The 19466-nt window shown below is 42.5% G+C and overlaps 1 protein-coding gene across 1 annotated transcript in view; it reads left to right on the top strand.

The window, feature by feature from the left end:
- Window positions 1-19466, top strand: part of LOC142312901 (uncharacterized) — a 266818-nt gene that overhangs the window by 19658 nt on the left and 227694 nt on the right. The window contains 6 exon segments of the mRNA XM_075351888.1: window positions 758-907; window positions 1037-1216; window positions 1299-1422; window positions 1503-1600; window positions 2164-2242; window positions 10188-11508. Of these exon segments, the coding sequence (XP_075208003.1) occupies window positions 830-907; window positions 1037-1216; window positions 1299-1422; window positions 1503-1600; window positions 2164-2242; window positions 10188-11508 (1880 nt within the window). The 5' untranslated portion in view covers window positions 758-829.

Here is a 19466-nt window from a genome sequence, read left to right as displayed (position 1 = left end):
TACAGTGCATAATCCAGCAAAGAGTCAGTTATCTTGCAGTCTGAGTTGCAAGGCGGGCTCACTGTACAGCACTACTTTTTCACCTGGTGGGGAGTTTTGGTATAAAAAATTTTTTAAGATGCCTTCTGTTTCCCCGTGCCTTGAATAGCATACATAGCAATTTTCAGTCAATTCTGTCTACTTGGTCAGTCTGCACACGGCTCCAAACACCTTAGGTTATTTTCTGGCCACCATGTATATGCATATTGAACTTCATCTGTCAAGTGGATGTCCAAAACTCATTTTGTCCAAGTAAGCTTTTATTTGTCCAAATCATCCATAGACTACAGCATACTACATAGCTAGGCGTCATCTACAAAAATAGATAACAACTCTACTAATTCTGTCATCTTTATTATTAATATAACAGTCGAATAATAGCAAACCCAACACTGAACCTTGCGGTCACCACTTACTACTACTTTCTAATCTTATAGACCTTAATTGACTCAATAGGCACCTGTTTGGAACAGTGTAAAATGTCTTTTGAAAGTCAAAAAACAAAACACTACATTCACAGCTGCCACTCTGTAGGTTTCTACTCACTTTTTCATAGAAACCAAACAGGTTAGTTTGACAACTTGTGCCCTTAGTAGAATCGTGTGGGCTATAATTTATAATGTTATTTTCTCCATATGTTTTCTCTTCTTATCTCCAGTATTTGTATTATTCCACTGGATCTTTATGATGTTACATCAGTCATCTTCTCCTCATTCAGGTCCCTACAATATCGGATCCTCTCAGTGGAGATCTTCTATATAAGAGAATTTTCCTGATTGTCCCATCAAAGATGGATAGGGACAGGGACAAGATGGTGGAGAGGATATTACACCTCACCCTAGAGATCCTCTTCCGGCTTACTGGAGAGGTGAGAGATTCTGATGACGTTACATTACATCATTCTTATCTATGGGAATAACAGATGGACAGAACTGGAGAGGTGAGGACTCTGGAAATGTCTGTAGTGAGATTTATTAATGTGTCTCTCCATAACCAGGATTACACAGTAGTGAAAAAGACCTCTAGTGAGCGCTGTCAAGCCCCTGTGTCTGAGGGATGGAGAAGACCACTGAGCCCAATCTCAGGGCCTCTACCTCACTTCCTGATACATGAGGACATCAATGACCAGAAGATCCTAGAACTCACCTACAAGATCACTGAGCTGCTGACTGGAGAGGTGACACTGCTGGGAATGCTGGGACATTATACAGTAATGCTATGAAGGGATCTGGGGATGACGGTATCATTGTATGTGTCAGGTTCCTATAAGGTGTCAGGATGTCACCATCTATTTCTCCATGGAGGAGTGGGAGTATTTAGAAGGACACAAAGATCTGTACAAGGACGTCATGATGGAGGTTCCCCAGCCCCTCACATCACCAGGTAATAGACTGGACTAAATACACACGGTCTATAATCTGTATGTAAAGAATGAATTCCGTCCCTGTATGTGTTTCCTCCAGTTCTATCCAGTGAGAGGACAACACCAGAGAGATGTCCCCGTCCTCTTCTTCCACAGGACTGTAAACAAGAAAATCCTAATGTTCCTCAGGATCATCAGGTAAATGGAGAGAAGGTGTCATGAAATCTCCCCTATGATGTGTAGACGGCTGTAAAGGTCTTGTGCTCAGTCTTGTTTTATCCACCAGTATTAGGCTATGTGCGCACGTTGCGTAAAAACATGCAGTTACGCTGCGCTTTGTAGCGCAGCGTAACTGCATGCGTCCTGCGTCCCCTGCACAATCTATGGAGATTGTGCAGGGGCCGTGCGCACGTGGCGTCTAAGAGCGCAGCGCTTCGGCTACTGCCGAAGCGCTGCGCAAAAAGAAGTGACATGTCACTTCTTTCCTGCGCTTTGCCGGCAGCTCCTGCTCTGTCTATGGCAGGAGCTGCAGGCAGAGCGCATGGAATCAGCGCTCACTACGGACATTTCTGTAGCGATCTAAAGCGCACATGTGCTCTTCAGATCGCTGCAGAAATATCTGCAGGGCTAGTACGCAACGTGCGCACATAGCCTTATATGTTTTATACTTGTGTAATTAGAATGGTGGAGATGGCAGGATTAGAGCTGATCATAGATGTGACTTCTCCATCTGTCTGTGACTTTTACAATATTTCTTTAAGGGTGAAGATCTGACTCATATTAATACTACAGAGACATATGTGAGGGGTATTGAGCGGTGTAAAGAGAAGATTTTTACAGGTGAGTAGTGACCATTAAATGGCTGGTACCATTTTGTTTTGTGAGCTCTGTGGTCTGTTCGTTTTCAGATTTAAATTAATCAATGCTGGCGAAATATTAAAATATGGATGACAATATGATATTGTTATAGAAAATAAAAAAAGGATATAAAAATAGATGAAATATACCAGTAGAGGGAAAAAGAACATATGGTTAAGTTCACCTTATCAAGCTATCTTTTTCATTATTTAAAATTATCAATCTTTAACCCCTTCACCCCAAGCCACTAAAACACCCTAATGACCGGGCCATTTTTTGCAATTCTGACCAGTGTCACTTTGACAGGTTATAACTCTGGAACACTTCAACGGATCCTGGCGATTCTGACATTGTTTTTTCGTGACATATTGTACTTCATGTCAGTGGTAAATTTAGGCCGATATTTTTTGCGTTTATTTGTGAAAATTTAGGAAATTGTGCGAAAATTTGGAAAATTTCGCAATTTTCAAACTTTGAAAATTTATGGCCATAAATCTGAGAGATATGTCACACAAAATAGTTACTAAATAACATTTCCCACTTGTGTACTTTACACCAGCGCAATTTTCGAAAGACATTTTTTTTTCGTTAGGAAGTTAGAAGGGGTCAAAGTTCATCAGCAATTTCTAATTTTTCCAACAAAATTTGCAAAATATTTTTTTTAGGGACCACATCACATTTGAAGTGACTTTGAGAGGCCTGGGTGACAGAAAATACCCAAAAGTGACCCCATTCTAAAAACTGCACCCCTCACATTGCTCAAAACCACATCCAAGAAGTTTATTAACCCTTTAGGTGCGTCACAGGAACCAAAGCAATGTGGAAGGAAAAAATGAAAATTTTACTTTTTAACACAAAAATGTTACTTTAGCCATAAAATTTTCATTTTTACAAGGGAGAAAAGAGAAAGTGCACCCTACAATTTATTATGCATTTTCTCCTGAGTACGCTGATACCCCATATGGGGTAAAAATCAATTGTTTGGGTGCACGGCAGAGGTCGAAAGGCAAGGAGCGCCATTTGAATTTTTGAACACAAAATTAGCTGCACTCATTAGCGGACGCCATGTCGGGTTTGAAGACCCCCTGAGGTGCCTAAACAATGGAGCTCCCCCACAAGTGACCCCATTTTGGAAACTAGAGCCCTCAAATATTTTTTCTAGATGTTTGATGAGCACTTTGAACACCTGGGGGCTTCACAGAAGTTTATAACGTTGAGCCGTGAAAAGAAAAAAAAAATTTTTTACCACAAAACTGTTGCTTCAACTAGGTAGCTTTTTTTTTCACAAGGGTATCGGGAAAAAATGCAACATAAAATGTATTGTCCATTTTCTCCTGAGTACGCAGATACCTCATATGTGGTGGAAATCAAATGTTTGGACACACGGCAGTGCTCGGAAGGCAAGGAGCGCCATTTGAATTTTTGAACGCAAAATTAGCTGCACTAATTAGCGGACGCCATGTCGGGTTTGAAGACCCCCTGAGGTGCCTAAACAATGGAGCTCCCCCACAAGTGACCCCATTTTGGAAACTAGAGCCCTCAAATATTTTTTCTAGATGTTTGATGAGCACTTTGAACACCTGGGGGCTTCACAGAAGTTTATAACGTTGAGCCGTGAAAAGAAAAAAAATATTTTTTACCACAAAACTGTTGCTTCAACTAGGTAGCTTTTTTTTTCACAAGGGTATCTGGAAAAAATGCAATGTAAAATGTATTGTCCATTTTCTCCTGAGTACGCAGATACCTCATATGTGGTGGAAATCAAATGTTTGGACACACGGCAGTGCTCAGAAGGCAAGGAGCGCCATTTGAATGCAAAATTAGCTGCACTCATTAGCGGACGCCATGTCAGGTTTGAAGACCCCCTGAGGTGCCTAAACAATGGAGCTCCCCCACAAGTGACCCCATTTTGGAAACTAGAGCCCTCAAATAATTTTTCTAGATGTTTGATGAGCACTTTGAACACCTGGGGGCTTCACAGAAGTTTATAACGTTGAGCCGTGAAAAGAAAAAAAAAAAATTTTACCACAAAACTGTTGCTTCAACTAGGTAGCTTTTTTTTTCACAAGGGTATCAGGAAAAAATGCACCATAAAACGTATTGTCCATTTTCTTCTGAGTACGCAGATACCTCACATGTGGTGGAAAGTAATTGTTGGGCGCATGGCGGGGCTCAGAAGAGAAGGGCACCATTTGACAGCAAAATTGATTGGAATCATTAGCGGACGCCATGTCACGTTTTTAGACCCCCCCCATGGTGCCTAAACAGTGGAGCTCCCCCACAAATTACCCCAATTTGGAACTAGACCCCTCAAGGAATTTATCTAGATGTTTAGTGAGCCCCTTGTACCCCCAGGGGCTCCACTGAAAGTTGATAACGTTGAACCGTGAAAATTATTTATTTTTTTTTTAAATTTTTTTTTAAATTTTTGCAGCAACAAGGTAGCTTTTTTTTTTTTTCTCTTTTTACAACGGTATCAGGAAAAAATGCACCATAAAACGTATTGTGCAATTTTTCCCGAGTACGCAGATACCTCACATGTGGTGGAAATCAATTGTTTGGGCGCATGGCGGGGCTCAGAAGACAAGGAACGCCATTTGACTTCTCAAACGCACAGATGCAGTGCACTGATCGGCCGCTGCAAGAGGCACGGTCGGATGAGATACAAAAAGCGCTGGGGATACGGAAAAAAAAAAAAAAAGTCACGCCAAAAATTGAGCAGGGATGTTGATCCGCGCTCAGTGGGACGCACGGACAGATGCGATACTTTTTTTTTTCCGTATCCCCGACGCTTTTTGTATTGCATCAGTCCGTGCGTCCCGCAGAGCGCTGATCAGGGATGCACATAACGGATCGGCATCCCTGCTCAATTTTTGGCGTGACTTTTTTTTTCCGTATCCCCGATGCTTTTTGTCACGCCAAAAATTGAGCAGGGATGCCGATCCGTTATGTGCATCCCTGATCAGCGCTCGGCGGGACGCACGGACAGATGCGATACAAAAAGCGTCGGGAATACGGGAAAAAAAGTCCCGCCGAAAACTGACCACGGATGCAGATACGTTATCTGCATCCCTGATCAGCGCTCGGCGGGACGCACGGACGCATGAGGTGTAAAAATGGACAGGGGATAGAGGAAAAAAAGAAAAAAAAAAAAAAAAGTTATACTCACAGTACCCAGAGGATTTGCAGGAGGAACAGAAGGCAAGGAACAGCTTTACAGCAGCAGCCAGCAGGCAGGAAGTTGGACAGCTCAGCAGAAGACCCAGGAAGAAGGACCCAGCGATGGAGGCAGATGTGATCGGCCGGTGAAGACAGGTAAGGGGACGTCGGGGGGGACAGCAGAGGGGGACAGCAGAGGGGGAGGGGGAGAGCAGAGGAGGGAGATACCGGAGGAGCTGCAGAATAGAGATCACGGGGGAGGCCGGCAGACCGGGATGTCGGGGGGCAGATCGGGATGTCGGGGGGCAGACTAGGATGTCGGGGGGCAGACCGGGATGTCTGGGGGCAGATCGGGATGTCTGGGGGCAGACCGGGATGTCTGGGGGCAGACCGGGATGTCTGGGGGGGCAGATCGGGATGTCGTAGGACAGATCGGGATGCGGGGGGCAGATCGCAGGGGGGCACGGGCAGGGGCCATTACGGGAGCGCGCAGGAGCAAATCACAAGAGCGCGCAGGGGCTGCAAGAGAGCAGAGGAGGAGGGATACCGGAGGAGCTGCAGAATAGAGATGGCGGGGGGCAGATCGGGATGTCGGGGGGGCAGATCGGGATGTCAGGGGGGCAGATCGGGATGTCGGGGGGGCAGATCGGGATGTCGGGGGGGGGGCAGATCGCAGGGGGGAACGCGCAGGGGCTGCAAGGTGAGCACAATACTCACCGCTCCCGCTCCTGCTCCGTGACGTGACAGCAGCAGCGGTGGCGTGGTACCACTAGTACCAGCCAGTGCTGCACGCTGCAGACATGTTGGGGGAGGGTCCCCAGACCAGCACAGGCCTGGGGAGGGCGGCCACCGGCAGATCAGACCGCCCCACTGCACACTGATTGGAGCGATTGCGCGTCATCGCACGATCGCTCCAATCAGTGCTGCAGGGGGGGGCCACGGTGTCTGCTTGCTTCCAGCCAATGATCGGAGCTGCTGCAGCTCCGGTCCTAGCTGGATTTTACAAGATCACACTATTTTTGGCATTTTTTTTTGCCGAAAACAGCGTAATCAATGTGATTGGCGGTTCCGATTTGAACAGCCAATCACATCGATCGCCTATGGGGGGTGGCGATGCCACCCCCCCTGGGGTCAAGCAAAGGTCCCCTGCTGTAAGAAACAGCAGGGGACATCATTTGAAAGCCGTTGCTATGGCCACGGCAATCAAATGAAGTTTAGGCAGTAAAATTACGTCCCTGGTCGTTAAGTCACGTTAAAATAGGACGTAATTTTACTGCCCGCGGTCGTGAAGGGGTTAATATGCTTTAGCAAAAGTTTGGATTAAATAAATTTTATAAAGTTCTTTAGAAAACATAAACTAATATCTTTGACTTAAATCATATCTAAGTAACAACAATGTCACAATATTCTTGACTAGTTTGGGGGTGTGAGGAGCTGGCCACGGACGAAAGACTATTGTACCAATGGACATAGAGCAGACTTTTTACAGCATGGAGTGCCTTTTACGTTGATCCTTCTGTTATATGTTGTTAGAGATTGCTTGCTCGTCAGTTTAAGCTACACAATTTGAAGTGGAATGCGTTGTAACAGTGTGTCATCCTAGTTGGCCTCCATGGACTCTAATTTCATCAGGCCTGCATTAGGATTCATTGTCCTGCATATGGTGGAGGTTTGTGAGTTTTTTGTTCCTTTCTGCAGACAAAATCCTGTAGACAGAGCTGGAGGCTGGGCTTCTGGAACCTTCATTCTTTGAGCTTCATGTAGAAAATGTCTAAGGCCCTGTGCGCACTAGAAAAAGGAATTTTCTTAAGAAAATTCCGGAGGCTCAGTAAGATTTTCGCACCTGCAGGAAAATACCGCACCGAAATCCACATCCAAATCCGCATGCAGTTTTTGTTGCGTTTTGATGCGGATTTGGATGCGGATTTGGTGCGGAAATGCCGCAGCCAGCGTCGGACTGGCTACTGGAGGAATCTCCAGTAATACCAGGCCTGGCCGCGGTTACCTGCACTGAACTCCGGAGCGCCCACCTGAGCTCCAGAGTGCAGCCTAGACTAAACTGCGAGCACAGAGTAATTGATTCCCCGGCGCTTGCAGCCTTGCCTAAACTGTGAGCGCCGAGTGATTGATTCCCCTGCGATTGCCGTCTAGCTCAGGCCGGTCTGATCCCCAGAGCTCAGGTGACAGCTCCGGAGTGCAGCCCGGCCTCTCTACAGCTGTCACCTGAGCTCCGGAGATCAGCTCAGCCTGAACTAAACTGCAATCGCCGGGGAATCAATCACTCGGCGCTCGCAGTTTAGTCTACGCTGCACTCCGGAGCTCAGGTGATAGCTCCGGAGTTCAGTGCAGGTAACCGCGGCCAGGCCTGGTATTACTGGAGATTCCTCCAGTAGCCAGTCCCGCAGCTTCCTGTGGAAAATAATTGACATGCAATTGTTTTTGCTGCGGGAATCCCGCAGCAAAACATTCAGCTGTCAAAATCTGCTAGTGCGCACAGCTTTTTTTTTTCCCATAGGATTTGCTGGTGAATCACTGCAGAGATGTTATGAACATTTTCTGCAGCGAAATATGCAGCAAATCCGCTGGAAATCTGCAGCAAAAACCGGCAAGTGCGCACAAAGCCTAAGGTGAAGGGTGGGATGAGTAATTCTGCTGATCCTGGGGGCTGATCTCAGGAGAGGTAGTACAATATGCCACATGTTTGGTCAGTAAGTTGGTTAGTGCTGTGAGGTGGAGAGGTGAGGAGCTGTTGCTGCAGCCAGATCCTGGTGCACATGAATGGACTATAGAGACTGGAGTTGGATACACGTGCTATGGTCATGATATACGTCATCTGGATTTGAGGAACTATCCTAAGGACTGTTGTCGCTGGCTGGAGTTGGATACACACACTACAGTCATGATACCAGTCATCTGAATGAGCATAGGCTGTGACCCACAACCTCAGATATTCACAGTGGGCTACAAAATGCAGCTCTTATGAGGCAAAACCCATAATTACTTACAATGTTTTGAATGCAGCGTGAAGACTTGTCATGCAGTGTTCGATGTTGCACTCGCTGGGTGTCATGGCGGTGTCAGACTCTGTTCACACTGCAGAGTCAGACAAACAGCCTAGGATCACTTAGTTGCACAGCCTGTCAGGGGCATTGGCTGATTCACTGCTTCACTGCTCCCCAGTACAGCAGGAGTTAATTCCTGCTGGCTTGTGATCATCAGCTGGAAGTGCAGTCTGCTGATTACCATCCTCAGCCGCCTTTACCCTTTATAAGGTTCTGGTTTGTGGAGCTTAATACTGGATATAGCTTTTGCTACCTCGGTTCCTGTAGTTATCCAGTTCTTTGGTGATCTACAAGTTATGGTTCTGTGTAATGTGTGAGTTCTCCAGTGGTGGATTTATTTCCTACCTATTTTACGTTACTCCCCAATTCACATACTGTCACTCCTTTGTGTTTGTGTGCAGTGCGCACAAGTTTTTGTTTACCCAAGTCTGTGCCTATTTGTGGGGTTTTCATTACTGGTCTTCCGGCCCACTCCCTTGGTGGGGGGAAGTAGTATCAGGGCCCGGACAGAAGACCGGGTCATGCTGGGGGCTCGAACCTGGCTACCATCGAGCCTACCTTCAAGATAAGGAACAGCGCAGGGGTCCCAGTCTTATGGTCAGCTTAGGAGCCCCTTTTCCATCGGTACATATCCCGTTACAAGACTAAGGAATTCTTTAAACCCTGCACTCCAGTTTGGACAGTCAAATGGAGATATTATGTCAAGTCAATAAAACTCTATGCCTAGAATTTATGTGGAGCTGATAAATTTAAATACTTTAATATTGCTAATGAGCATGTTGCTTCATTGTACTTTAAAGGGGAATATTAATCAAACATTATATTTCAAACAAATATGACAACCAAAAAATCTCTTATCACTCAGAACTTCCAGACAATTGGATATTATGGGATGTTCCAGTATTCTAAGCTTTGAATTACTATGCAGTTTGAACTTACAGTATATTAAAAAAGTTAGTATTCCCCTCACATTTTTGTAAATATTTTATATCTTTTCATGGGACAACACTGAAGATATGACACTTTGATGCAATGTAAAGTAGTCAGTGTGCACCTTGTATAACAGTAAATTTGGTGCCCTCTAAATAATAACACAGCCATTAATGTCAAAACCGCTGGCAACAAAAGTGAGTACACCCCTAAGTGAAAATGGCCACATTGTGCCTAAAGTGTCAATATTTTGTGTAGCCATCATTATTTTCAAGTACTGCCTTAAATCTCTTGGGCATAGAGCTCACTTTGAACTTCACAGGTTGCTACTGTAATCCTCTTCCATCCTCTATGATGACATCATGGAGCTGGTGGATATTATAGACCTTACGTTCTTCCACTTTCCATTTGAGGAGGACCCACAGATGGTCAATAGGCTTTAGTTCTGGAGAGGCCAGTCCAGTACCTTTACACTCAGTTTCTTTAGCAAGACATTGGTCGTCTTGGAGGTGTTAGGGGTCATTATCATATTTTGTGATATTCTGTATAAATTTGTCGTGATTTCAAAGAAACATAATGTTGTTGTCCTATAATTAATAGGATTAATTACACTATATGACACAAAGTTTTACAGATTGTCTTTGTGTTTGTCACATGGTTTTCTACCTTCAGTTATATTTTACTACATGATATACGTATGGAAATGTTATAAAATATCACTATAATATTGAGTTTGTTATATAAAAATAAAAAAAGATCATTTTTATTCTCACTAGGTAATTTTATCAGAAGCTCTGAAGGACATGTGATATCGGATTTTTATGATCATACTATCAGACAAGATTGTTGTGAAGAGGAAGCAATTATCCCAAATGTCCAAGATATACCATTAACCCTTCACAATGAAGAGTTATCCTCTAATTCTTTTCAACATATCTTATTTTCTGATTCATTACAGACTGTTAAGAAAAATAACAGAAGTGATAGCGAACAAGAAAGATCTCACAAAAATTGTACATGTTTAAAATGTGGAAAATGTTACGTAGATATATTAAATCTTGTTGAACATGAGAAAAGCCACACAAAAACAAAGGAATTTTCATGTTCAGAATGTGGAAAATGCTTTTCTTGGAAATCGAATCTTATTGAGCATCGAAAAACTCACAAAGGCACAAAACCATTTTCATGTTCTGAATGTGAGAAATGTTTTAGAACTAGTTCAAAACTTACTATACATCAGAGAATTCACATGGGCGAGAAGCCATATTCCTGTTCTAAATGTGGGAAATGTTTTACAGAGAAATCACATCTTATAACACATGAGAGAAGTCACACAGGGGAGAAACCATTCTCATGTTCTGAATGTGGAGCATATTTTAACTGTCAATCTAACCTTATTAGACATGAGAGAAGTCACAGAGGAGAGAAGCCATTTTCATGCTTAGAATGTGGGAAATTTTTTTCTCGAAAATCAAATCTCATTGACCATCAAAAGACTCACACAGGTGAAAAGCCATTTTTTTGTTCAGAATGTGGGAAATTTTTTAAAAAGAAGTCAGATCTGGTCATACATCAGAGAATTCATACTGGGGAGAAACCATTCTTATGCACAGAATGTGGGAAATGTTTCAACCAAAAATCTCATCTTATTATGCATCAGAAAAGTCACACAGGAGAAAAACCATTTCCATGTTTAGAATGTGGGAAGAGTTTTATTCAAAAATCAAAGCTTTTCGACCACCAAAAAACTCACACAGGGGAGAGGTCATTTTTGTGTATACAATGTGGGAAATATTTTAAATTAAGGTCAGGTCTTGTTACACATCAAAGAACTCACACAGGGGAGAAGCCATACTCATGCGCAGAATGTGGGAAATGTTTCAACCAAAAATCATATCTTGCTAAGCATCAGAGAAACCACTTAGGAGAGAAGCCATTTTCATGCTTGGAATGTGGGAAATGTTTTACTCAGAAATCAAATCTTGTTGACCATCAAAAAACTCACACAGGAGAGAAACCATTTCCATGCTCAGAATGTGGGAAGTGTTTTTCTCGGAAATCAAATCTTATTGATCACCAAAAAATTCACAAAAGGACGTAGCCATATTCAGAATGTGGAAAATGTTTTAACTCATTCACCTCCTTCGTTTTTTAATCCCTTTCTTCCAGAAGCCATAGCGTTTTTATTTTTTTGTCAATATAGCTGAATGAGGGCTTGTTTTTTTGCAGGACTAGTTATACTTTTGAATTACACCATTGATTTTGCCACATAGTGTACTGAAGAAAGAGGAAAGAAAATATTCATTTTTCTTTTTTTAGAAATTTGCAAACAAATTTTTTTTTGCTTTTGTCGTCATTTCCTAAGACCCATAACATTCTCACGTTTTGGTATTTTTGAGGCTGTGTGATGGCTTACAGTGGTGGCCAAAAGTATTGGCACCCCTGCAATTCTGTCAGATAATACTCAGTTTCTTCTTGAAAATGATTGCAATCACAAATTCTTTGGTATTATTAACTTAATTTATTTTGCTTGCAATGAAAAAACACGAGAGAATGAAACAAAAATCAAATCATTGATCATTTCACACAAAACTCAAAAAGTGGGCCAGACAAAAGTATTGGCACCCTTAGCCTAATACTTGGTTGCACAACCTTTAGCCAAAATAACTGCGAACAACCGCTTCCGGTAACCATCAATGACCTTCTTTGGGAAACTGCTCCAGGTCCCTGAGATTTGAAGGGTGCCTTCTCCAAACTGCCATTTTGAGATCTCTCCACAGGTGTTCTATGGGATTCAGGTCTAGACTCATTGCTGGCCACTTTAGTAGTCTCCAGTGCTTTCTCTCAAACCATTTTCTAATGCTTTTTGAAGTGTGTTTTGGGTCATTGTCCTGCTGGAAGACCCATGACCTCTGAGGGAGACCCAGCTTTCTCACACTGGGCCCTACATTATGCTGCAAAATTTGTTGGTAGTCTTCAGACTACATAATGCCATGCAGACGGTCAAGCAGTCCAGTGCCAGAGGCAGCAAAGCAGCCCCAAAACATCAGGGAACTTCCACCATGTTTGACTGTAGGGACCGTGTTCTTTTCTTCGAATGCCTGTTTTTTTTCCTGTAAACTATGTTGATGGCTTTTCCCAAAAAACTCTACTTTTGTCTCATCTGACCAGAGAACATTCTCCAAAACGTCGTAGGCTTTCTCAGGTAAGTTTTGGCAAACTCCAGCTTGGCTTTTTCATGTCTCGGGGTAAGAAGTGGGGTCTTCCTGGGTATCCTACCATACAGTCCATTTTCATTCAGACGCCGACGGATAGTACGGGTTGACACTGTTGTACCCTCGGACTGCAGGGCAGCTTGAACTTGTTTGGATGTTAGTCGAGGTTCTTTATCCACCATCCACACAATCTTGCGTTGAAATCTCTCGTCAATTTTTCTTTTCCTTCCACATCTAGGGAGGTTAGCCACAGTGCCATGGGCTTTAAACTTCTTGATGACACTGCGCACCGTAGACACAGGAACTGTGAGGTCTTTGGAGATGGACTTGTAGCCTTGAGATTGCTCATGCTTCCTCACAATTTGGATTCTCAAGTCCTCAGACAGTTCTTTGGTCTTCTTTCTTTTCTCCATGCTCAATGTGGTACACACAAGGACACAGGACAGAGGATGAGTCAACTTTAATCCATGTTAACTGGCAGCAAGTGTGATTTAGTTATTACCAACACCTGTTAGGTGCCACAGGTAAGTTACAGGTGCTGTTAATTACACAAATTAGAGAAGCATCACATGATTTTTCAAACAGTGCCAATACTTTTGTCCACCCCCTTTTTTACGTTTGGTGTGGAATTATATCCAATTTGGCTTTATGACAATTTTTTAAGTTTTTTTCATTGAAGACAAATTAAATGAAGATAATAATACCAAAGAATTTGTGATTGCAATCACTTTCAAGAAGAAACTGAGTATTATCTGACAGAATTGCAGGGGTGCCAATACGTTTGGCCAGCACTGTATTTCTTGCGCCCTGAGGTGGTGTTTGTACTGATAACATTTTGGGGAAGATAGGATCTTTTGATTGCTTTTTATTGCATTATATTGCAATATTTAAGTGACCAATAAAAAGTAATTCTGGCTTTTTTATTTTCTCTTCTCGTTACGCAGTTTATTTATAAGATTAATTTATTGTATATTGTGATAGAGCTGTCATTTCTGAACTTGACAATACCAAATATTTGCCAGCACGTATTAAATGCCGCTGACAGAGATTGACAGTGACATTTAAAAGGAACCAATCACCAGGATTTTCGTATATAACCTAAAGCCAGTTCTATACTGGCACTATCAGGCTGATTCTATATATACCATTAGTGGTCAGCTCGGATGTATAGGTCTTGAAATACAAGAAAGTAAAGTTTATAAACTCATCAGCTTCTTGAGTGGCAGCAGCTGAGGATCAGATAATAGCTGGGGGAGTTCATACTTATGCCCTCCCCCTCTTAGAATTAGCATAAGTATTATACAATCAATTTACTTTTTCACTAGCAGAACCTGTGTGAGTTCATACCCATGTGACTAGAAGGGGTGGGGCCTCAGCCAACAAAGCTGATACCAAGAAACATTTTTCTGTTGGCTGAGGCCCCGCCCCTTCTCGTCTGACCTCACACAAGTCTTGCTAGTGAAAAAGTAAATCGATTGTATAATACGTATGCTAATTCTAACAGGGAGAGGGGATAACTATGAATTCCCTCCAGATATTATCTGATCCTCAGCTGCTGTCACTCAAGAAGCTGATGATTTTATAAACTTTACTTTTTTGGATTTCAAAACCTAAACATCCGAACTGACAACTAAAGCTTTGTAGAGAATCAGCCTGATAGTGCCAGCATAGAACTGGCTTTAGGTTATATATGAAAATCCTGGTGATTGGTTCCCTTTAACTGGTTAACAGCCTGGGTAGATCTCGGAGTGTCAGAGGCACTTGACGGCTGATTAAATCAGCCGTCAAGTGCCAGGAAAGATGCAGGCCCAGCGTGTGAGCCCTCATCAAAGGCAGGGATATGACTTATGACATGCATGTATGTCCTCAGTTATGAGGAGTTAAACATAGTATAGTTTTATTAAACGTCATAGAACTTAGATGGTCAAGAAACCATTCTAATGCTCACAATTTTAAGAAATAATCATATCTGCCTAACGATCCCGAGAAGTAAGATCGGATAGCAGCCATTTTCATGCTCAGAATGTGGGAATTTTTTTTTCTAGGGAATCAAATGCTGTTTGCAATTAAAATATTCACACTTCTTAATTATGTTCTCAATGTGGTAAATTCTTTAAATGTAACTGAAAACTTGTGTCCCAGAGATGATTAATTTAATGTGTCGAATGTTTATTAATTCACTGAACCCAGTGATTTTGAACAGTTTGTGACTCGCCTGGTGTGAATAGCTTTAAATGACCAATGCTATTTTACGAATTTCAAAATTTTGCATCAGCCAGAAAAGGCTGACATGACTTTGGACACGGCCAGGCTTACTTCCCACATAATGTCTTACAGCTAGCATAACACATACCCAGCCAATCAGGAGGGACTATTATAGACTGAAAGCCACAGCCTAGTCTTAGAAATCGGAAGATGAAGCCATAAATTAGTGAAGAAATTCTACAAATCATGTAGGTTATAGGGCAGTAATTAAAGAGATTAATACATAGTCTGTGACGAAATGAGCATAATATAGAGATTCATTTGATAGTGAGAGAGATAGGAGAACGTTCAGTGACTGATCACAGTAGTTAAACGGGTGGTCCGACACATAAAATGTATTTTCTAACTATCTATCTTTACCGCTTTAACCACTTTTGTCATTTATCTTTATTATACAATTCCTTACACCTCTATCTAATCCGTAAAGATGTTTTTTACTGCACTTCCTGAGAGGTGATTACGGGTGATTGTTTTCACCTGAAACGCATAGTGCTGGTCATGCTATACGTTGTTTCTGCATGTTAGAATAAACATTGTGGCTTTCCTTGCCTGAAGAGCTGGATTCTTCTCCTTTCTTTTGTGATATTGGGCTGTGGCAGTGCCTGTCCGTGCTCCAAGGAGAAGCCAGGAGTGAGCGTATACACGGTGAGCTGATACATAAAATTTGGACTTCCTGAGACACCTCAAATGTGACGTCACTGAAGGCTGGTGCTGCAGTCACTCCCAACAACATCTATCGCCTTACTCGAACATTATGTCACCAGTGGCGGCGCTGAAGATAATTACTAGCTTCTTCTATCGCTGCCCTCTAAGAATGTTCTTTTAGCACCACCTGCTTATGACACCAGCACTGCCCCCTGATAATGCTTCATTGAGGTAGATAATTGTCATGAGTGTATCCTGCATAGGGGAGACCTCAGGTGATGCTGGTATCCAAAGGTCACAGTGCCTTGTGGCTGGCAGATCCACTGCTGTTATATAATAAACATATCCTTTCTAGTAGTGTTGTAAGAGTTAAGCACACTTTCCTACCTAGCTGCTGGCTACTTTTTTTTCCTGGACCTTAAATGGATCCTGTAGAGGTCCTTACTGTTCGGGTGCAAAGCCTGTCCCTTGGTCTGGCAGACCTGCGATCCAAGGTTTTGCAACCACAGCAGTGGGCTGCAGGTCCGGTAACCAGCTATAATATTTCTGAACCCAAGGTGGTGCAGTAACTTCAGTTGTATCGTGATCCCTGTGTACCCATTGTGTTGTGTCACCTGATGGGGTTTTCCTGTCTTTAGGTTAAACCCTATTAGTCACCGTGTGACAATAATGTAGATTCTGCGCGGCACTTCTAATTCTTTAAGGGTGCTCTGTTAGGATCCAAACCCATTGCAATAATCCGACTGATTCCATGTACTCTCAATAACTCTCATGAATATTCACTGAATATTCACAGCTTCCCCTCTGTAATAGCGTCTATGATTGGTTGCAGTCAGACTGGCAGCATCTGTGATTCGTTGCTCTCACATTAATTGTCTAGGTCGCTAAAGAAATGTTAACCACTTATGAGGGTTTTCCTGAGATCTGGTAACTCTCATTGTTCCTCTCTTCTATTGTCCTCCCCTGCGTTTTTCTTATTCTTATTGGTGGTCTTCTCCTTGGGCCTAAAAAACATGTTGAGGATGATGTTTGGCTCATGCGCCCGCTCTCTTGACTTGAAGTTGAGTAGTCTGTGGATGATCTTCTGTAATGAAAATGGTTGTATTGAGATGTATATAGTTGTCCTGACATTTATAAACTTTTTATGTGATAGTCCTCTGCACCCCTTTAGAATTTCAGATGTTTTTTTATTTTCCATGTCAATTCTGTGTTGATCAAGGTTGGACTTTATCTTAAATTTAAGGGAGGTTAAATGTTCTGGAGACGAGAATATAGATTCCAGTTGATTTTCAGATGGAGATGCGTTCCTTGGTTTCCATTATGGTCCTCTGCAGGTGTTCAACAGGTCAAACAACACTTATTTAATATGTGTTCAATCCTTTTGCAATATTCAAGATAGGATGTATTGGTACACGAAGGCCGCGAGGAATACGCTGGACTCTTAGGTACTCCATGAGAGTTGCACAGTGCAACTCAATATTAATGAGATGTCGAGTTTCCCTTTCCAGATCTCTTCCTTTGGCTTCTCTTAGGAGGAATCTGTAGGAAATCACGTGAAAGGTTGGCCTACGCAAGAATTTGTGAAGTTTCATCAGGGTTATATGAAAAGGTGTTAGACGACATATTCAGCCAGCGTGCACATGAAATGGAGGTAGCTAATGTAGAGTATGCACAGCCCTTCTAACCCTTTAATGGTGCACTGGTAGTATCTAAAACCGTAGCAATAGTCAATGTAACTAGGCACTCCAAAACTGTTCAAAGTACTTTATTTTAAAGATGCAGTAAGATCTAGTTAGTGAAGACGTTTCGGTCTAATGATAGATCTTCCTCAGTTCACTGGTGAGTGTATAAAAAACAATATATCACTATCATAAATACATCCAAAGAAATATAATATATATGTTGTGGTGGGACTTGGATATAATTGTTACACATATAGAATATATATATAAAAAATATATTTATTATGTAAGAAAACATAACATGATACTATTTTGTACAAATATATTAATGCATACATACTTAGAGAGCAAAAAGAGAAAGGTAAGCACAAAGGAGGAGAAAAGGGAAAAGAATAATTGGACATAACTGAAAAAGATTGAAAAAGGGAAACTGGGTAAAAGAGAGCAAGAAAAAAGAGGGAAATATAAAATTGAAGGAGTACCCAGAATGGAAGCAGAGCGTGAGTATTGGATTGAACCACAAGGTATAAATAGAGGAAATATGGTGATAAAATATGACCATCCAATCTGTAATTATTAGACAAGACAGTCCTATAATTGAAAAAGAACAACAAAAAAAACCATGTAAATGAAAATGAAAAGAAGGAGACCTGGATATAATGATGAAAAAAGGGGAGAAAAAAGCTCAAGGAGTAGACCACATGGAGAAAAATGCAGAAAGAGGAACCAAGGAACGAAAGCAGGGAAAAGGAAAGAGACACCATGGTGAGAAAACAAAATGATCCACCATGTCCTTCAGCCATGGGGTACCCCTCGTGTATCATCTGCTGCATTAAATCCGGAAGTCTGCACATCCACGTTAGTCCAAAAGAACTGAACTGGAGACAGGCTTGTAAGCAGGACTGGCATTAGGGGGAAGGGAGAGCAAACTGGACAATTTCACAGGGCCCCCATTCTCCTAGGGGCCCAAGGGTTTATATCATGGTATAACACTGCTTAAGGACCTTTGTGACATCGTCATGTGACTATGTTGTCACCAACAGGTCTCCTAATTGAAGGAGTCTAAAGCCCCCATCACACATAGTGATATCGTTAGCGAGATCGCTGAAACATCACAGGTTTTGTGACGTATCAGCGACCTCGCCAGCGATGTCGCTGTGTGTAACAAGCAGCAGCGAGTGGGCCCCTGCTGCGAGATCGCTGATCGTTACAAAACGATCAGGATCTTTTTTTGCTCGTTGGTCTCCCGCCGACAAATACGCCGATGTGTGCTGCACAGCGAGAGACCAACGAGCACCGACTCTGTGTAAGCAGCGTACGCTGGTAACCAGGGTAAATATTGGGTAACTAAGCAAAGAGCTTTGCTTGGTTATCCGATATTTACCCTGGTGACCAGCGTACGCCGCTTACAGGCTGCCAGCGCTGGCTCCCTGCACACGTAGCCAGGGTAAATATCGGGTAACTAAGCAAAGCGCTTTGCTTAGTAACCCGATTGTGTACCCTAGCTATGTATACAGGAAGCCAGCACTGGAAGCCTGTAAGTGGTGTACGCTGGTAACCAGGGTAAATATTGGGTAACCAAGCAAAGTGCTTTGCTTAGTTACCCGATATTTACCCTGGTTACCAAGCGCAGACTTGTTACACGAGTCGCTGGTGGCTGGTCGCTGGTGAGATCTGCCTGATTGACAGTTCACCAGCGACCACGTGGCGACGCACCAACGATCCCTGCCAGGTCGGATTGCTGGTAGGATCGTTGGTGTGTCGCTACGTGTGAAGGGACTCTAAGGGTGAAGAGGAGACGGTCATGGTCTGTACTATATGTGCAGTATGTGTGGATAGATAATAGAGGATAGATAAAGGTCAGATAGAGAGATAATAGAGGATAGACAACAGAATATAAATAGATAAGAGATAGATAATAGAGGATAGATAACTGATAGAGGAGAGATAAAGGATAAATAGATAGATAAGAGATAGACATGTTACACACAGGGTTTGGAGAGATATGTTGATGTTCCAGAATGCGATAGAACTATATTTTACTAAATGTTGTTTCTATTGTTCAAGAATAAATATGGATTGTTGTTCATTGAAAAAAAATATGACATCCCCTGAAAATAAGCCCTAACCCATCTTTTGGAGCAAAATATAATCTAACCCCCTGTCTTATATTTGGAGAAACATGGTAGTTAGCACCATATCATTAGATGACATGGGTTGCCCAGCACTACATAAGTGCTCCTCACAA

This window comes from Anomaloglossus baeobatrachus, chromosome 5 (genome assembly GCF_048569485.1).
Source record: "Anomaloglossus baeobatrachus isolate aAnoBae1 chromosome 5, aAnoBae1.hap1, whole genome shotgun sequence".
In the NCBI taxonomy this organism is placed as follows: domain Eukaryota; kingdom Metazoa; phylum Chordata; class Amphibia; order Anura; family Aromobatidae; genus Anomaloglossus; species Anomaloglossus baeobatrachus.
Note: the sequence above shows the minus strand (reverse complement) of the source record. Positions and strands in the feature narration are given on the sequence as shown.